This window comes from Schistocerca americana, chromosome 1 (genome assembly GCF_021461395.2).
Source record: "Schistocerca americana isolate TAMUIC-IGC-003095 chromosome 1, iqSchAmer2.1, whole genome shotgun sequence".
NCBI classification, from domain to species: domain Eukaryota; kingdom Metazoa; phylum Arthropoda; class Insecta; order Orthoptera; family Acrididae; genus Schistocerca; species Schistocerca americana.
In genome coordinates this window covers 1,215,273,381-1,215,297,181 of record NC_060119.1, presented here as the reverse complement: position 1 = coordinate 1,215,297,181, position 23,801 = coordinate 1,215,273,381, and the positions used below count along the sequence as shown (strand labels likewise).

General features: G+C 40.0%; 1 protein-coding gene across 1 annotated transcript in view; it reads right to left on the bottom strand.

Annotated features, from left to right (window-relative positions):
* Positions 1 to 20,070: 20,070 nt before the first annotated feature.
* LOC124619895 (angiomotin-like 2a) overlaps positions 20,071 to 23,801 on the bottom strand; it is a 133,539-nt gene continuing 129,808 nt past the window's right edge. The window contains exon 13 of the mRNA XM_047146531.1: positions 20,071 to 22,750. Within this exon, the coding sequence (XP_047002487.1) occupies positions 22,043 to 22,750 (708 nt within the window). The 3' untranslated portion in view covers positions 20,071 to 22,042. The remainder of the gene's footprint in view (positions 22,751 to 23,801) is intronic.

The following is a 23,801-nucleotide window of genomic DNA, read 5'->3' as shown; positions in this document are numbered from 1 at the left end:
TGTACTTCTGACCTAATACACTGGGCACAATGGAAGGCATGGTGGTGTTTGTTTATCTTCACTTACTTCACAGTAAATAGTCCAGCTGTGACAAAGGCGAAAGCACTTGCCACGTCATGGTTCTATGATCCTACACCAGCAGCTGTCTGTCGCATACGCTGTGGTGAACATGACTTCGCAAAATCACTGGCAGAAAGGGTTCAATGGAACAGCTCACACTCTACGAAGGAGACTGAAAAACTAGTATGTGGAAAAATGCTGCAGGAGATATAGAATAGAGGCAAAACCAGAGAATGATTAAAATGGAAAGTCGCGTGTTTTAGGTAGTTAAATGGAATGCCTCTCTGCTCACATTGTAAATGAGGCTAGTGGATAATGAAACAATCACAGTTGCTTACTGACTTACTGTACTCAAGAAAAATGGGAAAAATTAAGTAGCAGTAACCAATAAAGCACAGTTTTTACCACAAGAAAATGAAGCAAGCTGACTAGAGTTTGGAGTAATAGACTTTTTAGCACAGTAAATTTAAAATTCAGAATAAGTCTGCCCCAAATTTGGTATGACGATGGAAATATTTGCTTCCCCATAGATGGAAGAAGGAGTTTATGCATGTGGAGTGAGAACTGACCACACACTGATTATGTTTGCTAAATTTTAAGCAAGGTTTTGGTTCAGTATATAAAGAGTATTTATACCAGAGAAGATTTGACATACTATGATGGAAGCTTACAGAAATACTTCCTTGATTATTATGAGTAACATTTACATTCTGAAGACCTAATTAAAACTGAATTGTGTATCACCAACTGCACACAAGTCATCAGTTTCAATGAATGAAAAATGTATACATAGTATGACCAAAATATGAGTACAGAATATGAGAAAAATATCAAACATTAAGAGTATAGTAATAGTACTGATGTCTGTCAGATATCCAAGTGACAGAAATGTCACAAAAACTGACAATGGGAGATCAGCAGCGCTCATTAGGGGACAGAGAAGATGGTAATTGGCTGCCATAAATCATCAATACTAAGTATTTCTGCATTAAATTTGTGCTCCAGATGTGCATGCACGTTAGTGAGGATGAAATGAGTGGGAAACAAGCATACCAAGGCAGAGAATACATGACTAACTGTAATATGGTGCCTCATTTCAATCTTTGTACCAACATTGAAATGATAGATATTGAGATAAGTGATCACACAACAGAAAAGCAACTACAATCTCTTAATAGTGGAAAGGCATCAGGAGCCTTCTACAAAGATTATGCACAAGAACTAGCTTCCCTTCTAGCAGCAGTTTATTTGTAGGTACTGGAGCAATGAAGGATCCTCCCTAGTGACTGGAGAAGAGTGCAGGTCATTCTTGTTTTCAAGAAGGATCATAGGACATATGCACATAGTTATAGGCCTGTATCGCTGACATCAAAGTGTTTTAGAATTATGGGAAAAGTTAGATGCTCATATATTATGATGTTTTTGGAGAACAAAAATCTTCTCAAAAATCAACACATTTTCCGCAATCTTTCAAAACTCATCTTGCTCTGTTCCTCCAAGTTTCACAGTGCTGCAGACACGAGTGGTCAGGCTGATGCCATGTTCCTAGAATTCAGAAAGGCATTTGACACTGTCCCACACTGCCATTTAATGAAAAGATATGAGCTTACTGATTTTCTGACCAGATTTCAACTGCATTCAAGACTTCCCGGCAGAGAGAACTCAATACATCACTCTTAATTTTAAAAAATCAACAGATATAAAGGTAATTACCTGAGTACCCTAAGGAAGTGTGATAGAACTGTTACTGTTTACCATATGTACAAATGATCTAATAGAAAATGTTGGAAGCTCCATGAGGTCGCAGATGATGCAACCATCTGCAAGTAGGTAGCAATGCCAGAAGACAGCAGCAATTTGCAGAGGGACTGGAGGATTGATGAATGATGCGGGGACTGGCAGTTGACAACGAGGTAAATAAATATATTGAGCATACAGACGAAAAGTACACTACTGTACAACTACACCATTGACGACAAACTGCTGGAAACAGCACCCGCCATAAAATATCTATGGGTAACCATCCAGAGCGACCTTAACTGGAGTGATCACATAAAACAAATATTAGAAAAGGAGATGCTAGATGAAGATTCATAGGAATAATCTTAGGGAAACATAATTCATCCATGAAAGAAGTGGCTTACAAAACAATAATTTAACTGATATTTATTATTGCTCATCATTCTTGGAACCTTACCAAGTAGGTCTAATAGAAAAGATAAGAGAAGATCCAACAAACAGCAAGGCGTTTCATCACAGGGTCGGTTCAGTCAGCACAAGAGTGTTACAGAGATGCTTAACAAGCTCCAGTGGCAGATGCTACAAGAAAGGTGATGTGCATCATGGAGTGATTTACATTGAAATTGCGAAAGAGCACATTCCAGGAAGAGTTTGACAATTTATTATTTCCCCACACATTCATGTTGTGAAATGAGCACAACGAGAAAATTAGAGCCAATACCAAGTTCTACCGACACTCATTCTTCTCACATGCCATTTGCAAATGGAAATGGAGGCCAGATGGAGGTAAGATATACAGGGCAAGTCAAAAGTCCTTGGACACCTTCATAAATTGGAAGATTAAAGGGAAAATTGAAAAGTGATGATGGGAACATAGGTTTGTTGTGGGGCCGCAACTTTTGGAGTGAATGTCATTCATGGCCGCCATCTTGAAATCCGCCATTTTGGATTCAAGTCATTTTTTTTTAAATGGGAGGGGGGGGGGGGGGGGAGATTAGAGATTAGATTAGATTAGTTTTTCGTTCCATAGATCTGTGCTGAGGAGATCCTTGTGGATTTTTTTTTTTTAACTGATCTTTATTTGTAACAAAATTTTTTGTTTGCTGCCAAATTATTGAAGATGAGTGTTCCTGAGTAGTGGACCCCTTTTTGAACTAAAGTAAGTGCTTTTAAGTCCTCGCACAGATCATTTTTGTTCCTGGTATTGTATATATCAACTGAGCTGTTTGTTTGAAAAAGAGATATATTATTTAGGACTAATTTCATTAATGAGTAAATATACTGAGAGGCAGTAGTTAGTATACCCAGTTCTTTGAAGAGGTTTCTACAGGACGACTGTGAATTTACTCCACAAATAACACGTATTACACGCTTTTGGACTCTGAAAAATTTTGTTTGACTTGAAGAGTTACACCAAAATATTATACCATATGACATTATGGAATGAAAGTAGGCAAAGTATGCAGGCTTTTTCATTTTTATGTCACCTATGTCTGCTAACACTCGAATTGCAAATACAGATTTGTTAAGGCATTTCTGCAGTTCTGTGGTGTGCTCCTCCCAACTGAATTTATTATCAAGTTGTAATCCCAGACTGTCAACCTCTTCTATCTTCTCTTCTTCATACTTTATGCATGTGGTGGGTGGGAACCTCTTACAGGTTCTGAATTGCATACAGTGAGTCTTTTCGGAGTTTAATGTCAGTGAGTTGGCTTTAAACCATTTATTAATATCCATGAAAATATCATTAGCAGATCTTTCCAGAACTACACTTGACATACTATTTATTGCAATACTTGTGTCATCTGCAAATGAAACGAACTCTGCGTCTGACACTGTAACTTATGAGAGATCATTAATGTACACAAGAAAAAGCAATGGCCCTAAGATAGATCCTTGTGGGACACCACATGTAATTTCTTCCCATTCTGATGATGACTGATGACTTAATTCACTAGTCCCTTGCACTGACACCCTTTGTTTCCTGTTAGCGAGGTATGACTTGAACCATTTTGCAGCACTGCCCATGACATCATACAATTCTAATTTATTTAAAAGGATGTTGTAGTTCATACAGTCGAATGCCTTTGACAAATCACAGAAAATACCTGCTGCTTGTAACTTGTTATTTAATGAATTAAGTACATTTTCACTGTAGGTGTAAATAGCCTTCTAGATATCAGAACCCTTCAGAAATCCAAACTGATCCTTGATAAAATGTTATTTGTGGTCAGATGGTTGAGAAGCTGCCTGTACATTACTTTTTCTAAAATTTTTGAGAATGCTGGCAAAAGTGAAATCGGTCTGTAGTTTGATGGTATCTCTTTATCCCCTTTCTTGAATAGAGGCTTAACATCTGCATATTTTAGCCAGTCAGGAAATGTCCCAGTTATAATTGACTGGTTACACAAGTAACTTAGAATTGTACTAAACTCACAAGAACATGCCTTAATTAACTTTGTTGATATTTCATCGTAACCACTAGAATGCTTTGTTTTTAAAGGTTTTATTATGGAAGTTATTTCTTTTGGTGAAGTGAGTGACATATTCATGTACCCGAAGCTATTTGTAAAGGCTAGTTTCAGATATTCAAGGGCATTATTTACTGATCCTGACAATCCCATTCTATCAGTAATGGATATAAAGTATTTGTTAAATAGATTTGCCACACTATGCCCATCGGTTACTAATGTGTTGTCTACCCTTAATGCTATTTGCTCCTGTTCATTTCTGGTTCTACCAGTCTCCTCTTTTACTATATCCCATATTGTTTATATTTTGTTCCCTGACATTGCTATCTTCTTCTCGTAGTGCATTTGTTTAGATGTGTGAATTACTTTTTTAAATATTTTACAGTATTCCTTGTATTTAGCTAAATCATCAGCATTGGAGCTATTCTTGATCGACAGATACATTCTCCTTTTTGTCTTACAGGAAATCTTTATTCCTTGTGTAATCCATGGTTTTATTATACACTTCTATTTAATTTGAGTAACTTTTAGAGGAAAACAGTTTTCAAACATGCTACTGACATTGTTAATGAATGTGTTATATTTTTCATTCATGTCATGTGCACTATAAACATCTTTCCAGTTCATATCTTTGAGCAGTTTTCTAAAACACTCAAGTTTTGGTAGACTGACTACTCTCCTGTACTCAGATTTAGCAGTCTTGATAATCTGCTTAGAATTTACATCTAAAACAAGGAGCTGCATGTCATGACCTGATAGTCCATTTATTACAGGTTTTAAGATATGATTTTGTTCCTTTGATTTGTCTATAGAAATGTTATCAATGGCTGTCCTTGAGGATTTAGTGATCCTAGTTGGAAAGTTTACAGTGTGAGTTAGAGTGAGAGACAACATTACTAACTGCAGTAAATGTTTACTGGAAGATTGCATTAGAAAATCTGTATTAAAGTCACCAGTAATCAAAATTTCTTTGTTTCTTCCTGTTAAATAACCCAAAAGAGCTTCTAGATGATTTATGAATAGATTATAATTTCCTGCAGGTGCTCGGTAAATAGTTACTATTATATAGGATCTGTTATGGAACTCTACTTCTGTTGCACATGCTTCTAGATGCTGCTCTAAACAGAATTTTTAATGTCAATGTTCTTGAATTTATGGCAGTTTTTAATAAATGTGACAACTCCTCCTCCATCCATATATGTGTATGACACATCAAATAACATTCGCTTGAGCTCTGGAATTGAGTGGTGTAATTTGTTTTTGTCTATCTTGTACAGTTTAGAAGTTATTAATGTTCAAAGTTACCTTGATACCGACTCATGTCTCTCTTTGTTCCGGGTGATCTAAAATGGGTCTGACCTGCGAACAGAAGATCAAAATTATCCTCATATCAGGGGAACGCAGATACTGAACAATAGCAGCTGACTACAACAGAGGGCACCCAGACAGAGAACCGGTATTGCACAGCACGGTGGCTCACACGATCAGCAAACTCCGGGAGTCGGGCTCTGTTCACGATAGGGCATGTAGTGGGCGACCAAGGACTGCCACCAATGAGGAAACTGCAACTGTGGGTGTTGCTTCATTTGCAAAAAGTTCTAAACGAAGTACCCATCGTGTGGCCCTAGCATGTGCAATGAGCCAAATCTCCGTTGTCCGGATATTGCACACCAATAAGTGGCATCCTTACAAGCTGCAGAGCAACATCGACTTAACGAGGATGACCCTGATCACTGGTTGGAGTTCTGCCTGTGGGCTACTGAACAACATGAACTGGATCCTTCGTTTGCCAAGGGCGTACTGTTCAGCGACGAGGCGTATTTCACGTTGAACCGGGGAGGTTAATTGACATAATTGTCGATACTGGAGTGACACAAAGCCGAACTGGGTTGCCCCAATTCGAGAAAATAGTCCAGCGAAGGTGATGGTGTGGTGTGGCCTATGGGACACCCGCATCATTGGCCATTTTCCATTTACAACACCTTAACTGCACCACAGTATCTAATGCTGGTGCACGACCTTGTGTTCCCTTTCACACTGAATGCTGACGGCATTTTTCCATCTTATTTTCAGCACGATGGATCCCCTCCATACTATGGCATTGGAGTAACAACTGTCAGCTGGATTGGTCGCCGTGGTCCCGTGGCGTGGCCACCCAGATCCACTGACTTAACGCCCCTTGATTTTTATCTGTGGGGACGTCTTAAGCAGATAGTGTATGCTGACAGCATCTGTAATTTGAGACACCTGGAGGAATGCATACAACATGCCTGTGACCAAATTACAGGAGACACTCTCCTCCGTGTGTGCAGTCAGAGTGGTTGCGGCGACTACAGTTGTGCATTGCACGGGATGGACAACATGTAGAACATGCGTTGTAGCAGTTGGTATGAAGATAATTTCCCAACTTTGAAAATTAATAACCTCTAAAATGTACAAGATAGACAAAAACAAATTACACCACTAAATTCCAGAGCTCAAGCAAGTGTTATTTGATGTGTCATACACCCGCCTCCTCATTTTAAAAAAATGATTTGAATCCAAAATGGCGGATTTCAAGATGGCGGCCATGAATGACATTCACTCCAGAAGTTGCAGCCCCACATCAAACCTGTGTTCCCATCATCACATTCCAATTTTCCCATTAATCTTCCAACTTACGAAGGCGTCCAAGGGCTTTTGACTGACCCTGTATACTCTCCGTCACACACAGTCAGGTGGCTTGCTGCATATTGATGCTGATGTAGATACGTATTTTATGAGAACTGGATTTGACAAAGATGTGATTGTTGCTATATGTAACTGGATTTGGGAAATCATCACAGCCCATAATAATTTAGAAAGCCAAATATAATTCTCCTTTCAGAAGCTATACTATAAACAGCTGGAACAAAAGAAAAATACAGTAGGTCTCATTCTAAATCGTTCATGCACTGTACATGGTGCAAAAAAGCAAATGGTGACAGAAAAAAATCTTTGTGTCAAAATGAACGAGAATTACACCTCCTGGCAGATTAAAACTTTGTGCCAGATATTCAAATCTGACACATTTGCCTATCATGGGCAAACACTTTACCAACTGTACTATCCAAGCTTGATTTGACCCACCTTCACAGCTTTGCTCCCACTAATACTTCCAAAAGGAACCCAACCTATGACGATGTGTTGGTAGCCATGCTTGGATACCTCACTGGTAGAGCACTTGCCTCAAAAGGCAAAGATCCCATGTTTGAGTACCAGCTCAGCACACAGTTTTAATCTGCCTGGAAGTGTCAAATCAGTGCACACACTGTTGCAGACTGAAAAGTCATTCTCAATGAGAATAATTTTGACATATTCACACTTTAGAACACTATAGTAAAACAAGTGGAATGGTTAATGGAGGAGTTCCACTTAAATGATCAAAAGAAAATGTGTGCAAGTGCGGGGGGGAGAGCTGAAGATGTTATAGCAAATATTTCTTGATCAACAGTGTCATTCAACAGAGAGTAATGTTGGTGAACTTGTAGCATGTATTGTTTTATTGTACTTGTGGCCAAATATACAGCGTGATACAGGAGGAATGTCAGCACTATGATGTCACACAGAGGCAACAGCAGCAAGCATACCTAGCATGCAATCGTTGGTTGGATCAGTGAGCAGTCGTAAGGCCGTGTGCTTGTGGTGCTTGAGTGTTACTTAATTGAGCAAGTTCATTGTGTCTGTGAATACCAACATGCCACATACATTCAGCCATGCAGAATGTGCAGATGGGTTTCTGTACAGGTATTGTAATGGCAGTGCCTGAATGACTGTGACAGAATACCACAGACATTTCCCTGATCAACAAACGCCGTGTGCCAGGGTTTTTCAAACATTGTGTGTGTCTGGAAGACTACCCAGTGTACACGTAACAGAATGTGAGGGTGCAACATCTGCATCCAGGTGACTTAGTGGACAACAATTTTGTGAATGATTGGTTGTACATAGAGGTGTTGTACCATATGCTTTATGTACAGATGTCGCTACATTTACACACAATGATTTCATGAATACCCATATTTATCGCACCTGAGTAATCGAGAACCCACATCACACTACAGAAACAAGATTCCAAGTTAGTTTCTCAGTTAACATCTGATGTGGTTTGATGACATGGTGATAGGGCCTGTATTCCTTCCAAATCACGACAGCCGCAGCATATGCTTATTTCCTTACATACGACCTACCTACACTTTTGGAAGAGGGTGCATTATAGCAATGACGGTAAATGTGCCTGCAACATCATGGATCATTTCCTCAGTGGTGGATCTGTGTGGCGGACCCTTTAACTGGCCTGCCAGGTCACCTGACCAAACCCCATTAGGCATCTGTTAAATGGGACTGGTTAAAAGGAGGATGTGTATGCTATGAAGGTGGATACATGTGAAAAACACATCGCTTGCATCACAGATGCTGTTGCCCACATTAAAGCCCGCCGAAATGATGTTCAATGTGCAACCAGTTGATAAGTGCATTGAGATGGGTTGGGGACTTTTTGAACAACTCTTGTAGAATGGATTAGTCATCTGTCCAACCATTATTCTGTCCACCACAGCATCTAAACCATATTTTGTTAAGTAATATTCACACTTGTCTTCATCTCATTCATGGATGTGTGTAGTTTTCAACCCACTCCAGTTCCTTAACAATCGAAAATCAGACCCACATTCACAGGACTTTTTCGGTTGATTTCCACATGTAGAATCACCTCACAAATTATATGACATTCCTCCTGAATCACCCTGAATATTATACAGTGTTCTTGTCCACAAAACGTTTTTTTAACATCAATTGCTCATGCCTGTGTAGCTAAAATGATCCAACTTTCCACTACCTGAAACATTACTGTGTGCTTTTACACAAACCATAATGACATTGGTTGTTCTTTCTGTTATCCTTTGCATCATTTTTAAAATACTTATCCAGTGATTACTTTCCCATTGTTTTGAAAGAATCTTTAGCAGTGTCAAGGCACAACAACAGTCTAACATGCCCATTATAATTATCCGGGCTGTTATGCCGTGGTCGGTTGATGAATTTTGTCTCAATTCCCAACGTTTCGTCTCCGACTGCGGGAGACATCTTCAAGGGGGTCCATAGGCCGATGGAAGGTCCAACACACCCACTGGCTCGCTACCGACTGCCGCTAAATTCCGTGTCCCGTGTTTTGAAAACGTCAGTGCGATTGGCCGCTGTCTGTCGCCGTCGACCGCCGTTGCCGTTACCCAGTAGTGGACGGGTGGTACACATCTTCTTTAACACCGGCATCCACATACCGTTTAATTTCACGCCCTCCTCCTTTCGGTTGAAATTATTTGGGTGTTTAGCGATTTCAATTGCCTCCCTGTAGAGCCTTTCGTAGTATCCGCTTGTGGCCGCTAGTACTTGTGTCTCCTCGAAACGAATATTGTGGTTCCCTGCCTGGAAAGCTGTTGCAGCAGTCAGTAGCGAGCCAGTGGGTGTGTTGGACCTTCCATCGACCTACGGACCCCCTCGAAGATGTCTCCCGCAGTCGGAGACGAAACGTTGGGAATTGAGACAAAATTCATCAACCGACCACGGCATAACAGCCCGGATAATTATAATGGACATGATATTTCCGGCCATGAAAGTCTACATTTTAGTAACAGTCTAACAACACAGTGATGGTGTCACTAGTTTATAGCTCTACATATTTAAGAGATTTTAATACTTCAGTTAATTCTTCTGTCAATGACACTTTATGCATGCTGTATAACACAACCTGATACATTTTACTCTTTAATGTCACTTCCTGCCTCTGTCACTTGTCTCCAATGCTGGGCTAATTTGTGCAGGATGTTTTTTGAATCTGTAGAATTGTATGTTGTAGAGGACTTATTGTGTACTATCTGAGCATATACCCACATTGCCTGGGTATGTATTTATTCTTATCTTCTATTAGTCCATCTCTGTGTCCCTATTCCTCCTACCCCCTTAGCCTGTTCATCTCCTCCTTTTCCCTTCCATCTCTCCTTCCTCTCTCTCTCCATTCCCTTTTCTTCCCTTTCTCTGTCCACCTCCTCCTCCCCTCTATCTGTATCTAGTCCCTTCTCCCATTTCTCTCTCCACATTATCACCCCCCCCCCCCCCCAAATGGAGGTTGCTGGTTCTTACCTCAGTATTTCTTCTTTCCAGAAAGTAAGCTATGTTTGTATGAAGTTTGGTTGTAATGGATCCAGGGATTTAAGAGAAGCTTTCTACCCACTGTTTTGCCCACTTTGTCACATGTATTTTACACATATTTAACATACTTCAGTTGTATTTGTACACATATTTCATGAATTTCACCTTGTAGTTTTGTTAGCACACAGCTCAATATTTACGGCGGTCCTTAGACATCAAACCCATGGCAAACATACTGTTCGTCAAGTGTGTGCTTGACGAGCAAGTGCACAGATGTCCAAACAAACCATCAAATCTTTCCTGTAAACACTTTGCCATGCCTAAATTTCTGAATTGCTGAGTAGCTGGTCTTGGCTGCACTGTCGTAACTCCTCTCATGCATATTCTCTCTCTCTCTCTCTCTCTCTCTCTCTCTCTCTCTCTCTCTCTATCTCGCGCCCCCCCCCCCCCCCCCCCCCCCCCCCCACACACACACATTTCCTTTTATAATATGTATGGATTTTAAGTTCAAAGATAGTCCAGGAATTCAGTCTGATACAGATGGATAATGTGTCATCTGCAAAATGTCCAATATTGCAACTAACCAGATCAACAAATTCATTCACATATTGTGTTTCACAATTCCTATTACAGACTTCTATGCTTTGTAATGGGGACTTTATATATATTGTTTTGATTCTTGGCCTGGTGGTCTGATGGTAAAATACATGTATGGAAACTGAGAGGTCCTGGGATTGAATCCCGCTCGGACTATGAGTTTTTTCAGTTGGACCATGGATTTCTCAGTCTGCATTTTAACAGCCTTCACCTCTCAACAATGTGAGGAGTCACTGGAAATGACACATGGCTTGTATTTGGATTTTACATTAAACTGTTATGTCCCCTTTCACTGGCTGGATAACAGCGGTAGGTTAGGGATACGAACATTGCTAAAGTAGTGTTGCATTGAGCCACATGAAATTATTATTATTTCTTTCCTTTCTCAGACGTTATGTCTGGTTAAAAATGGAAAGTGATGTGGACCTTGATCAAGGTGACTGCCTTTTAACTATATGGTATATGTTACTTTGCATTTAGGAACTTTCAGGTAATTAAACATGTATCAATAATTACAGATTTCTGTAGTTGTATATATAAATTTGGATGTAGCTGTATTGCATTGATGCACTGGTGGATATTGTGTGGTATGACTCCTGTAGTTGATAGTGTAATTGGTATAATGTCAACTATCTCCTTATGCCACATGTCCTTGACTTCCTCAGGCAGCTGGATGTGTTTTTCAATTTTTTCTCCAGTTTTCTTCTGTATATTTGTTGTATTGAGTATGGATATTTCGATTAGTTGTGTTAATTTCTTCTTTTTATTGGTGAGTATGATGTCAGGTTTGTTATGTGGTGGTGTTTTATCTGTTATAATGGTTCTGTTCCAGTATAATTTGTATTCATCATTCTCCAGTACCTTTTGTGGTGCATACTTGTATGTGGGAACGTGTTGTTTTATTAGTTTATGTTGTATGGCAAGTTGTTGGTGTATTATTTTTGTTACAGTGTCATGTCTTCTGGTGTATTCTGTATTTGCTAGTATTGTACATCCACTTGTGATGTGATCTACTGTTTCTATGTGTTGTTTGCAAAGTCTGCATTTATCTATTGTGGTATTGGGATCTTTAATAATATGCTTGCTGTAATATGTGGTGTTTATTGTTTGATCCTGTATTGCAATCATGAATCCTTCCGTCTCACTGTATATATTGCCTTTCCTTAGCAATGTCTTGGATGCGTCTTGATCGATGTATGGCTATATTAGGTGATACGGGTGCTTGCCATGTAGTGTTTTCTTTTTCCAATTTACTTTCTTCATATCTGTTGATGTTATGTGATCTAAAGGGCTGTAGAAGGGGTTATGAAATTGCAATGGTGTAGCCGATGTATTTATATGAGTGATTGCTTTGTGTATTTTGCTAGTTTCTGCTCATTCTAGAAAGAATTTTCTTAAGTTGTCTACCTGTCCATAATGTAGGTTTTTTATGTCAATGAATCCCCTTCCTTCTTCCTTTCTGCTTAATGTGAATCTTTCTGTTGCTGAATGTATGTGATGTATTTTATATTTGTGGTATTGTGATTGTGTAAGTGTATTGAGTGCTTCTAGGTCTGTGTTACTCCATTTCACTACTCCAAATGAGTAGGTCAATATTGGTATAGCGTAAGTATTTATAGCTTTTGTCTTGTTTCTTGCTGTCAATTCTGTTTTCAGTATTTTTGTTAGTCTTTGTCTATATTATTCTTTTAGTTCTTCTTTAATATTTGTATTATCTATTCCTATTTTTGTCTGTATCCTAGATATTTATAGGCATCTGTTTTTCCATCGCTTCTATGCAGTCGCTGTGGTTATCCAATATGTAATCTTCTTGTTTAGTGTGTTTTCCCTTGACTATGCTATTTTTCTCACATTTGTCTGTTCCAAAAGCCATATTTATATCATTGCTGAATACTTCCGTTATCTTTAGTAATTGGTTGAGTTGTTGATTTGTTGCTGCCAGTAGTTTTAGATCATCCATGTATAGCAAATGTGTGATTTTGTGTTGGCGTGTTCCAGTAATATTATATCCATAATTTGTATTATTTAGCATGTTGGATAGTGGGTTCAGAGCAAGGCAGAACCAGAAAGGACTTAATGAGTCTCCTTGGCATATTCCACGCTTAATCTGTACTGGCTGTGATGTGATATTATTTGAATTTGTTTGGATATTAAGTATGGTTTTCCAATTTTTCATTACTATGTTTAGGAACTGTATCAATTTAGGTTCTACTTTGTATATTTCCAACATTTGTAGTAACCATGAGTGGGATACACTATCAAAAGCTTTTTGGTAATCAATGTGTGCGTAGTGTAGTGACCTTTGTTTAGTTTTAGCTTGATATGTCACCTCTGCATCTATTATCAGTTGCTCTTTACATCCTCGTGCTCCTTTGCAGCACCCTTTTGTTCTTCATTTATAATTTCGTTCTGTGTTGTATGTGTCATTAATTTCTGTGTAATGACTGAAGTTAATATTTTGTATATTGTTGGTAGGCATGTTATGGGGCGATATTTTGCTGGGTTTGCTGTGTCTGCTTGATCTTTAGGTTTCAGGTAAGTTATTCCATGTGTAAGTGTATCAGGTACTGTGTATGGATCTGCAGTGTACCTGTTAAATAATTTATATATAAAAACAAAGATGAGGTGACTTACCGAACAAAAGCGCTGGCAGGTCGATAGACACACAAACAAACACAAACATACACACAAAATTCAAGCTTTCGCAACAAACTGTTGCCTCATCAGGAAAGAGGGAAGGAGAGGGGAAGACGAAAGGAAGTGGGTTTTAAAGGAGAGGGTAAGGAGTCATTCCAATCCCGGGAGCGGAAAGACTTACCTTAGGGGGAAAAAAGGACAGGTATACACTCGCACACACGCACATATCCATCCACACATACAGACACAAGCAGACATATTTAAAGACAAAGAGTTTGGGCAGAGATGTCAGTCGAGGCAGAAGTGTAGAGGCAAAGAAGTTGTTGAAAGACAGGTGAGGTATGAGTGGCGGCAACTTGAAATTAGCGGAGATTGAGGCCTGGCGGATGACGAGAAGAGAGGATATACTGAAGGGCAAGTTCCCATCTCCGGAGTTCGGATAGGTTGGTGTTGGTGGGAAGTATCCAGATAACCCGGACGGTGTAACACTGTGCCAAGATGTGCTGGCCGTGCACCAAGGCATGTTTAGCCACAGGGTGATCCTCATTACCAACAAACACTGTCTGCCTGTGTCCATTCATGCGAATGGACAGTTTGTTGCTGGTCATTCCCACATAGAATGCGTCACAGTGTAGGCAGGTCAGTTGGTAAATCACGTGGGTGCTTTCACACGTGGCTCTGCCTTTGATCGTGTACACCTTCCGGGTTACAGGACTGGAGTAGGTGGTGGTGGGAGGGTGCATGGGACAGGTTTTGCATCGGCGGCAGTTACAAGGATAGGAGCCAGAGGGTAGGGAAGGTGGTTTGGGGATTTCATAGGGATGAACTAACAGGTTACGAAGGTTAGGTGGACGGCGGAAAGACACTCTTGGAGGAGTGGGGAGGATTTCATGAAGGATGGATCTCATTTCAGGGCAGGATTTGAGGAAGTCGTATCCCTGCTGGAGAGCCACATTCAGAGTCTGGTCCAGTCCCGGAAAGTATCCTGTCACAAGTGGGGCACTTTTGTGGTTCTTCTGTGGGGGATTCTGGGTTTGAGGGGACGAGGAAGTGGCTCTGGTTATTTGCTTCTGTACCAGGTCGGGAGGGTAGTTGCGGGATGCGAAAGCTGTTTTCAGGTTGTTGGTGTAATGATTCAGGGATTCCGGACTGGAGCAGATTCGTTTGCCACGAAGACCTAGGCTGTAGGGAAGGGACCGTTTGATGTGGAATGGGTGGCAGCTGTCATAATGGAGGTACTGTTGCTTGTTGGTGGGTTTGATGTGGACGGACGTGTGAAGTTGGCCATTGGACAGGTGGAGGTCAACGTCAAGGAAAGTGGCATGGGATTTGGAGTAGGACCAGGTGAAACTGATGGAACCAAAGGAGTTGAGGTTGGAGAGGAAATTCTGGAGTTCTTCTTCACTGTGAGTCCAGATCATGAAGATGTCATCAATAAATCTGTACCAAACTTTGGGTTGGCTTAGTTAGATGTGAATGTGTTGAGGTGAACTTCCTTAGCCAGAAATTTGCTATTTTATCTTTTCCAGGGGCTTTCCAATTGTGAGTAGAATTAATTGCTTGGGTGACTTCATGTTGCAAAATTATCACTTCAGGCATTTGTGGTATCATCTTGTACGTGTCTGTTTCTGCTTGTATCCACCGTGCATGCCTGTTATGTTGTACCGGGTTTGACCATATGTTGCTCCAGAAGTGTTCCATGTCTGTTATGTTTGGTGGATTGTCTATTTTAATGTGTGTGTTATCTATTGTCTGGTAAAATTTCTTTTGGTTTGTGTTGAATGTTTGGTTTTGTTTCCTTCTATTTTCACTTTTTTTGTATCTTCTAAGTCGTTTGGCCAATGCTTGTAATTCCTGCTTCTTTTCATTTAATTGCTCCATCGCTTCTTGTTGTGAGATTTTACCTAACCTTTTTCATTTTTTGTCTGATATTTCATTTCTTATGAATTGTGTTAGCTGTCCGATGTCTTTCCTCAGTTTTTCTATTCTGATCTGTAGCCTGTGTTGCCATGCTGGTTTTGTGGGTTTCTTCTGTGTGTTGGTTGGTTCTGATCTCTGCCTAGTGTGTATATTTAGTGTAGTGAGTGCTCCTATATAAACCATTAGTTGTAACTCTTCCATAGTTGTATTTTCATCTATTTTGTTGTATATGATTGTGTTGATAGTAGTAGTAGTAGTTGTTGTTTCGACTTGTGGGTTATTTGGCGGTCTATGCAAGAATGGTCTAATGTCTGTATTTGTGTCTTTGTATTCTATATATGTCAGCTGAAATTTTTCTTCTATATCTAACATGTGTGTCACTTCGTGTTCTATTTGTGCTTGTTCTGGTGGCTGTCTGAAGATTTCGTTTTCCTCTGTTTGTTTAATTGATGCGTGTTGTTCTTTGTTTGTTTGCTCTGGGATGTTTGAGTCCATTACTGTATTTTCTTCTTCTTCTAATTGCATATTATTTTGTTCCAGTATTTGTTGTACTTGTTGTTTGATGTTTTCTAATTCTGACTGGGGTATCCTGTTATTTTTTATTATTATGCGGATCTGCTCAGCTAGTCGTTGTTCTGTTAAAAATTTTAATTCTGGGTATTTGGTAATAAATGTTGTGGATACTTGTCATCTGTATCCAGTCGTGTTGGTTCCTAAGTTTGTTGCTTGGTAATAACAGGACATGAGGTGTCGGTTAACTTCATCTGACCATCTCATCCTCTGTCTTTGTTTTCCTTCTACAGTGGTTGCAGGAAGCATATCCTGCAAAACATCTCTATTTGGATTTAAATCATTTTCCGTGTGGCTAGCAGTGTCTTTACCATTGTGGGCGGGCATAGGGTTCAAGCGTCGTCCCCGACCATGACAGCACTTGTCCGAGGCTTCATTAGTTCTGTCCTGAACCAACTTGGCATAGATATTGCAAGAGTCACTGAACCTAGTTGAGCGGTATCAATAATCTATATTTTTTCAAAGTCCAATGTGTTAGATAAGCATGTGTAAAAGATCTGAATGTACTGCAGATATGTTAATTTCTTTCGGTACACTAAATTTATTAGAACACTTTTTATTTAAAAATACAAAGTGTTATGTAGTTTTCTCTTAGAGTGCTCGAATCATCTTTATCACTGATGACATATTATGTACAGTTTACGGTGATCAGCAGAACAACAGATGACATTTTGGAAAATTCGCTGGAATTTTGCATGAAATGCAAATTTTTTGTTTTCTGGCACTAAACGCATATCAGCCATCAGCTTCAAAAATCAACAGGTAAACTACCGATAACATAAATGCTCTCTGGGAGTACTTACCAGATGCGAAAATTCTGTGAAAACTCTCATGAGTCCGTAACAAAGAAAGCTATGAGCTTATACGTACATTTTGGTAAGAAGGGGCTGATGCAACAGCATGATGTTATGAAATGAGGCTATGCTTTCATTAAGATGATGATGAAATTTGCTGAAGCGTTTTGAGCAGCACAGAAACCAAGTGCATCAAATAATTTTAGAAGATAAAAGACTTCCAGCACCGTTTTTGTAATTATGACATAGGGCATCATTGGGAATGTCAAGGAAAGGGTATGTAGGAAAGACAAGTTCTGGAGGCACTGTTATAATTTCCTGGGGGGTGGGGGTGGGGGGGGGGGGGGTGGGAAGCAAGATAAGGATAATGAAGTAAATGATGATTGGACTTTAATTGCAGCAGGCATCAGTGTTTTAGATGTGGTATGCATTATTGAGTGGCAATAAACAGATAAGTGGACTTCTGTTACTACACCGTATTTCATATCTCATTTTATGCATGGCATTTTTGTACATCTGTTGTTATGAGCCTACCCACAGTCACATAAACAGCACTTACAAAATTATCTGTTGCTACTCATGTTGCACAATAAAGGTTCATCCTTTACTTTTTGAGACAAGTAGTATTGTCAGTCTCCTTTATCCTATTTATCCTTATGCGGGGGGGGGGGGGGGGGGGGGGGGCACAACCATGGAATCTTTCCTCAAAAGCAATCACCACAAACATCAAGACAACTATCCCACTGGGAGATGAGAAGATCAACTCAGCCGTTAATGGATCCACAACAGCACTGACTCTTGCCATTCCTCATCTGACTGAAACCGCTGTCCAGTTTCTTCAGGTTGCCAAAGATGCGAAAATCACATGTTGAAAGATCTGGGCTGTACAGAGGATAATTCAGAGTTTCCCAGACAAATCACTGAAGCATAGCCTTCATCCGATTGGTGGTGTGGAGGCAGATTCATCATACAACAGGCTGCTTCAGTCCAAAAGGATTCTGGGATGTTTTGACTTTACGGCACACTCCATTTTCTGCAAAGCGCTGTGAACTGATTTTGGTTTCATGCTTGAGGAAGTCGACGAGGAGCAGAGGGCCTCTGCAGTTGAAGGAGGTGGTCATCACAACCTTCCTGGAACTTGCATAAAGGAAGATGTGACATGTTTCTGCTGTTGGGCTTGCCATTTGACTTCGGGCTGTTGACTGGAATCGTCCTATTGGTTGATAATGCCTGCCCCTACACTGCCCCTCGGATGAAGGCTACAATTCAGCGATTTGGTTGGGAAACACATATCCCATACAGCCCGAATATTTCACTGTCTGATTTTCACGTATTTGGGAACCTGAAGAAAGACATGCATGGGCGTTGCTTTCTGTCAGATGAGGAAGTGCAAGAGTGGGTGCAGATGACCTTCGTGTTCTATGAAACAAGAAATGAGCATTTTGTCTCACAATGGGATAAATTTCTTAACATGTGTTGTGATTATTTTTTAATGGAACTATTTGTTCTTGCCTTCCTATGCCCTGTTAATTGGTTTCCACGGCCACTTACGGATGAGTGAGGACATAAAAGTTTCACTTAAAAGCCAGATCATTATATGATCTGTGACATTTTACACACATGCCAAATATTGCCAAAGGTGAAATTAATGATGAGTGACAAAGGATTCTGAGGCTGATCTTCCTCTCACAAGGGAACCTCCCCATCGCACCCCCCTCAGATTTAGTTATAAGTTGGCACAGTGGATAGGCCTTGAAAAACTGAATACAGATCAATCGAGAAAACAGGAAGAAGTTGTGTGGAACTATGAAAAAAAAAAGCAAAATATACAAACTGAGTAGTCCTTGCTTAGGATAGGCAACATCAAGGAATATGTGAGGTCAGGAGCGCCGTGGTCCCGTGGTTAGCGTGAGCACCTGCGGAACGAGAGGTCCTGGGTTCAAGTCTTCCCTCAAGTGGAAATTTTAATTTCTTTATTTTTGCAAAGTTATGATCTGTCCGTTCATTCATTGACGTCTCTGTTCACTGTAATAAGTTTAGTGTCTGTGTTTTGCGACCGCACCGCAAAACCGTGCGATTAGTAGACGAAAGGACGTGCCTCTCCAATGGGAACCGAAAACATTTGATCCCAAGGTCATAGGTCAACCGATTCCTCCACAGGAAAACACGTCTGATATATTCTATACGACACTGGTGACGGCATGTGCTCCACATGACAGGAATATGTTGTCGACCCACCTAACTTGTACACTTGGCGAATGGGTAAAAAGATTCTTCTACCTTTCCCGATTTAGGTTTTCTTGTGGATGTGATAATCACTCTCAAAAAAGTGATGAAACATAAGAGTTTGTCACATAAACTGCAACAAATGAATGCAACAGTTTCACAGTCGCACAGTTTTCCCTGAGCTCTGTCAAAACATATTTTTTTAACGTTTTCAAATTTTTCCGTGTGTAGACCGTCAGATCCTGCATATGTCCAAGCAAATCTGAACATGTCCTGGAACTTTGGAGAGCAACGTTGATTATGTGTGAGTGCCTGAACTTTGATAATTGTCTGAAAACAAAAAATTAAACTTTTCGCTCCATGGTAGACTTGAACCAAGGACCTCTCGGTCCGCATGTGCTCACGCTAACCACGGGACCACGGCGCTCCTGACCCCACATATCCCTTGATGCTGCCTATCCTACGCACGGACTACTCAGTTTGTATATTTTGCATTTTTTTTTCATAGTTCCATACAACTTCTTCCTGTTTTCTCGATTGATCTGTGTTCAGTTTTTCAAGGCCTATCCACTGCCAACTTATAACTAAATCTGAGGGGGGTGCGATGGGGTGGTTCCCTTGTCAGAAAAATGGAAGCTGCAGGAAGGGGAGGAGGGAGAGAAAAAGAAAGGTAAAGACCAAACAGTACTTATCTCTCAGAATGGGAAGGGGGGGGGGCAGGTGTAGAAAGGACAAAACTGTGTGCTGTTCATTAGGCAACTCCCATGAAAACAGCAATGGCTTTACTATACTGTCATTAATTGTTCAAGCCAATTGTAAAGTAAGCAGGATCTATTTAGAAAATGCTGACTACTTGAAAATGAAAGACAAGATTTTAAATTGTGATGTAATTGCCATTTCTTTATTACAAAATTAATATCTTTTTCAGTACTGCAGAGTTTATCACAATATTTGTAAATAATAAACAGTGTATATATTGCAAAAAGCCGTCAATACAAACACACACATGTAACAAGTTTTCCCACAAAAGTAAATTATTTCTGAAACAGGAAAATGATTTTCCCTGCTGCTCGTTATAGACACTTAAGAGAATTACAAAAATATTTCAGTATCTAAAAAATTTCAACAATTTACATTTGTATATGAGCCTCATGTTCTTCAGGATACTAACAGGAACACATTACTAACAGGCACTTAAAACTAGAAGGGATGTCTTGCCTAGTGCTGGTGAAACTAGAAGTAACAACCATAACTGCCTGGGAACATGATATTTTTGACCAAACAACATGGCAAAAACAGGCAACCAATACTGGTGTTTGGATGTGGGTGAAAAATGAGTGTCTGATCTATGTATCTTGACTGTGAAGAAATAATGTGATTTACTGTAGCTGCCAAACTATATTGTCCTCTAAAAGCCAAATTCAATTCACTTTCCCATTGTTGTGTTATTTTTCACTTACTGTTGTTATTACACAAGGATATCATTGACTAACTGAGTAACACTGATTCTAACAATGCCACATTACAAGCATTTCTTGCAGCTCATCAAGCTCTTTTTTGGTGAATGCTATGTTCCCTCTACTTGCAGAATAGTAATTACTGATTTGGTGTCTAATGTCATCCTGCTTACAGAATGAAACCTGCATTTTTTTCCCAGCCACAGCAAGACATTCCTATGAAATGCATAGTACAGTCAATAAAAGAATAGATAAAATAAGATAATAAATTTCTGATTGCTGACAACTTCACAGAGAAAATAATATAATCTTAAAAATTGTGTATGTTTAACATATCAAAACCATTTTCACATACCTAGAAAAATGGCAGCGTCACAAAAATAGTGCAAATAGCAAGACAGCTAGTGAAATGGTACAGTTTCCCATTCTTCTCTGTATATTTCTGAGAGGAAACATACACGAGCACTTTGTAGACTATATCTGAAGCAACAGCAATGGCCACCACTGATTACTATATGACAAATGGTAGCTAAATTTATTTACAACTATCTGAATTTTTGTGAGAAACTGTGACAGAGAAACCACAATCAATATGCATAAAATTTGAGTCAAAATTTGTTTCCTTGCACTACAGAGTACTAAAAAGGTTATTCTGTCTGTGGTATTTTAAAGCGCACTGTTGATTCTGATGTTATAAGGAAGACTATTATTTGAAGGCACAGTAAATACTATTAAGATACGGCAATTTCCTAGAATTCTATCACATTTTTAAACATACTTGACAAGAAGAAAAAAAAAAAAAAAAGAAAATCTGTCTTCACTATATGAATACTTATATACACAAGGCACATAAAACATTAATTCATGGCAAAGAGCACCTTACAAGTGTGTCAAAAGCTATGATACATCAGACTAAATAATGAGACTAGAATTGTGGTACTAGCAAGTTACTTGAATACACAAATTAAATTGCTAAAAGCAGAAAACTTTGAGGTAGGGTCTGCTACATAAAACTAACTTTATTCTGCGAACACACTTTCATGGAGGGGGGGGGGGGGATAAAAAAAATGGGAGAAGTAAACAGAGTGTGACTCCTATTGCATTCTGACCATACTGCTTTTGGGTTCATTTTTATGTCATTAACTTTCTTCACATATTAAAACAGTAGTTAACATTACTCATTACAAACAGTTAAAAGGCACTATAACAGGAATCTGTATGTGATGTTTTATAAAGCTCATTCTTCCATGGATTACAAACCACAGAGATAACTGAAACACAGCTCTGCTCAGTGATTGAGGAAGAACACTAACAAGTCTCACTGAAGAAACATTGAAATCATTAAACACATCTATCTTAGTTTTAAATCAGTATGGAGCAATCACCGGCAAATGGAAGACATTTGTTAGAACTGAATTCTGTACTTACCAGTACTAGCAACCGACTTACTGCTAGCATTGCTGCTATCTGTAGAAGCAGGCTTCGCTACAGATGAACTACGACGTGATCGAGGTCCTGTAAAGAGTCGCAGCTTGGCACCTTCTGCTCCAGCTACACCTGAACTACTTGGTTGGCCATTAGAATGAACTGAACGGCTTACAGTTCCCGACACTGAACAGGGAATTGACGATTTCCTCTGGCGAGAAGGTGTTTCTACAGATCCTTCAGCGAGACGCCCATATCCACCGAGTTTGCGCGGGATGCCAGAGCGGTGTGATGCTGATGGTGGTGGCGTAGCAGCTGGAGCCGGAGGTGGTGATGGTGGGACAGGTCCATGGCTCTCACTGCCACTAGCACTTCCATCTCCGAGGCGACCATACCCCGCACCACTGCCAGCTGGTGGCCTGCGAGGTGGTCGTGGCAGAGATGTTGGAGGAAGGCTGGCTGCACGCTGCTGCTGTGAGCTGCGTCCTTGCTTCTCTAACAGAAGGATCTCTTCAGGACGACCCTGCTCGTAGCGTGTGGGCACCAAGCCCTGCAGGAACCCTGATGGCTCAAACAAATGGTGGGGTGAACCTGTTCGCCCTACACCCGCCAATAATGGCTTGGGTAATTTTCCTTTTCGCGGCGTAGTGCCTGTATTAGAGAATCCTGGAAAACAGCAAAGACCTCTCTGGAAAAAAAGAGAAGAAACGGCCGAGAGTTGGGATGGTCCGGGACGGACGATGGTTGGTTAGAGGTTAGTGGCACACCACACATGTATGCAAGGGAAGGTAGGTTAAATAGGTTGGTTTTAAGGAGAGAAACAAAACTTTCCTAAAACAAGCTTGGGTGAGAACATTTTTCTTTGCTAACAGTATAGTAACAAACTGTGAAATGCCGGTCATATTGTCTCTCGTGTTTGGCAGAGAGTTTCAATTTAGCTTTTGCAACGTGTGACTAGAGTCAGCCCAAAGAAACACTGCTACTGAAGTCTTTCATGCGACACTCAGTGTCAACGGAAAGTGTTTGTTTGTTTCCCTGTTATGGACAAAATGATTTTTAAAGCATAATTTTATTTGCCCAATCCATAGAGTGGCTCCAAATTAGCTTAGTGTGATATCCATTTCATCAATATGCATTAATGGGGACTGTAAAACATGAGGAATACCCCAGCTTTCGCGTGGTGCATGGTGGTGGCAGTCAGTACAGGCATGGCTCGTGCTGTTGTTGCTGGAGTACTGGTTACTCTTCATGCTTTCATGTCTCTGTTACTACATAAAGATAAAACAAATATCGCACTAGGCTAATTTCGGATAGCTTCATTGATTGGGCACAAAATTCCACTTTAAAAATAATTTTGTTTATAACGGAAAACAAAATGACGCTTTCTGTCAACAGTGAACACTGCATGAAAAGCTCCAGTTACATACTGGAAAAACGAAATTGCAAATATCTGCTGAAACTCAAGAGAAAATGCGTCTAAAGACACTTTGGAAAGTGCTGGTATGTTGATAGACACAATAAAATAAAAAACACAAATATTCAAGCTTTCGCACACAGGCAGACAGTGTTTGTTGGTAATGAGGATCACCCTGTGGCTAAACATGCCTTGGAGCACGGCCAGCACATCTTGGCACAGTATTACACCGTCCAGGTTATCTGGATACTTCCCACTGACACCAACCTATCAGAACTCTGGAAATGGGAACTTGCCCTTCAATATATTCTCTCTTCCCGTTACC